The sequence below is a fragment of the Apium graveolens genome, chromosome 2 (genome assembly GCF_009905375.1).
Source record: "Apium graveolens cultivar Ventura chromosome 2, ASM990537v1, whole genome shotgun sequence".
Classification (NCBI taxonomy): Eukaryota; Viridiplantae; Streptophyta; class Magnoliopsida; order Apiales; family Apiaceae; genus Apium; species Apium graveolens.
In genome coordinates this window covers 242,231,031-242,232,609 of record NC_133648.1, presented here as the reverse complement: position 1 = coordinate 242,232,609, position 1,579 = coordinate 242,231,031, and the positions used below count along the sequence as shown (strand labels likewise).

The window sequence follows — 1,579 nt, the reverse complement described above, 5'->3', positions numbered from 1 at the left end:
TAATTACGTGTTATGCATGATATTATGCACGAAAATCTTTAAGAATAAAATAATATTTTGTAGGTTATCCTTTGTTAATTTTATTTTACTCATTATTTTATGTTCATTATAGTTTAGAACTAAATTTATTGGAGTAACCTTTGTTCATAATTATTTATTATTGTTGCATGATAAGAGTGTATATTTTTAAAATATTACACTTGTGATTTATTAGTCTTATTATTTGTAATAAATATTTAATATATTTTACTAACACTTTTTGTATAGTTTATAATATGTCAAACTTTACGAAACTTGAATTCGAGGCTCTTGATATTACGGGAAAGAATTACTTGTCATGGATATTGGATATCGAAATTCACTTGGCTGCACAAGGTCTTGGAAATACAATTAAAGAGGAAAATCAAGAGACTGAGTCAAACCGCGCAAAAACTATGATCTTTCTTCGCCGCCATCTCCATGAGGCACTGAAAAGTGAATATCTTACGGTGAAAAATCCACTTGAATTGTGGAAAAAATTAAAGGATAGGTATGATCATCAAAAGACTGTGATTCTTCCAAAAGGTTGTTATGATTGGATGCATTTGAGGCTGCAAGATTTCAAAATCGTCAGTGAATATAACTCCGCACTTTTTAAAATAAGTTCTCAATTAAAACTGTGCGGAGAGAATATTACTGATGTGGATATGTTGGAAAAAACTTACTCAACCTTTCATGCCTCAAATGTACTCCTCCAGCAACAATATCGTGAAAAAGGTTTTACAAAATATTCAGATTTGATTTCTTGTCTTCTTGTTGTTGAACAAAATAATAAGCTTTTGATGAAGAATCATGAGTCTCGCCCCACAGGATCTCGCCCATTCCATGAAGCGAATGCGGCAATATACAATTATGGGCGTGGACGAGGTGGCGGGCGTGGACGAGGTGGTAATCGTGGACGTGGACGTGGTTTTGCTCATGGACAAGGAACCCGTGGTCGTGGATCTCAAATCCAAAATTACCCTATTTTCAAGTATGATAAATCTAATTCCAACCCAAAGTTGGAGAAAAATATTAATAAAGGAGAAATGGTTGTTGAAAGTGAATGTTATAGATGTGGAATGAAAAGCCATTGGTCACGTACCTGCCGTACGCCAAAACACCTAGTTGATCTTTATCAAGCGTCCCTGAAGGACAAAGGCAAGAATGTTGAAACAAATTTAGTTTCGAAGATAAAAACCATGTAGACAATCTCTTAACAATGACTTATTTGGATACCGCTGATGTTTATGAGACTCCTGACGGCACCACTACCCTAGATGATAAACAGAATGCTTGATGTACTTATTTGCTTTATTTTACATTCGCATGCATATGATTGTATCTCTTCTTGATTATCCTTACTAATTATATATTTATCTGTTATTGAAGCAATATGGATATTTTACATACTCGCATAGGGCATATAACAAAAGAGGAAGATATTTGTCTTGTAGATAGCGCAACGACCCACACTATACTTAAAAATGAAAAATATTTCACCTCTTTAAATAAATATGAAGGCAATGTATGCACAATTTCCGGGAGTATAAAATTGATT

At 33.6% G+C, this 1,579-nt stretch overlaps 1 protein-coding gene across 1 annotated transcript; it reads left to right on the top strand.

Moving 5' to 3' along the window:
• The first annotated feature begins 275 nt into the window (after positions 1-275).
• On the top strand, positions 276-1,226 carry LOC141698562 (uncharacterized). Its single transcript, XM_074503264.1, has one exon. It carries the CDS (start codon positions 276-278, stop codon positions 1,224-1,226), a length of 951 nt encoding a protein of 316 aa, XP_074359365.1.
• The last annotated feature ends 353 nt before the right edge of the window (positions 1,227-1,579 follow it).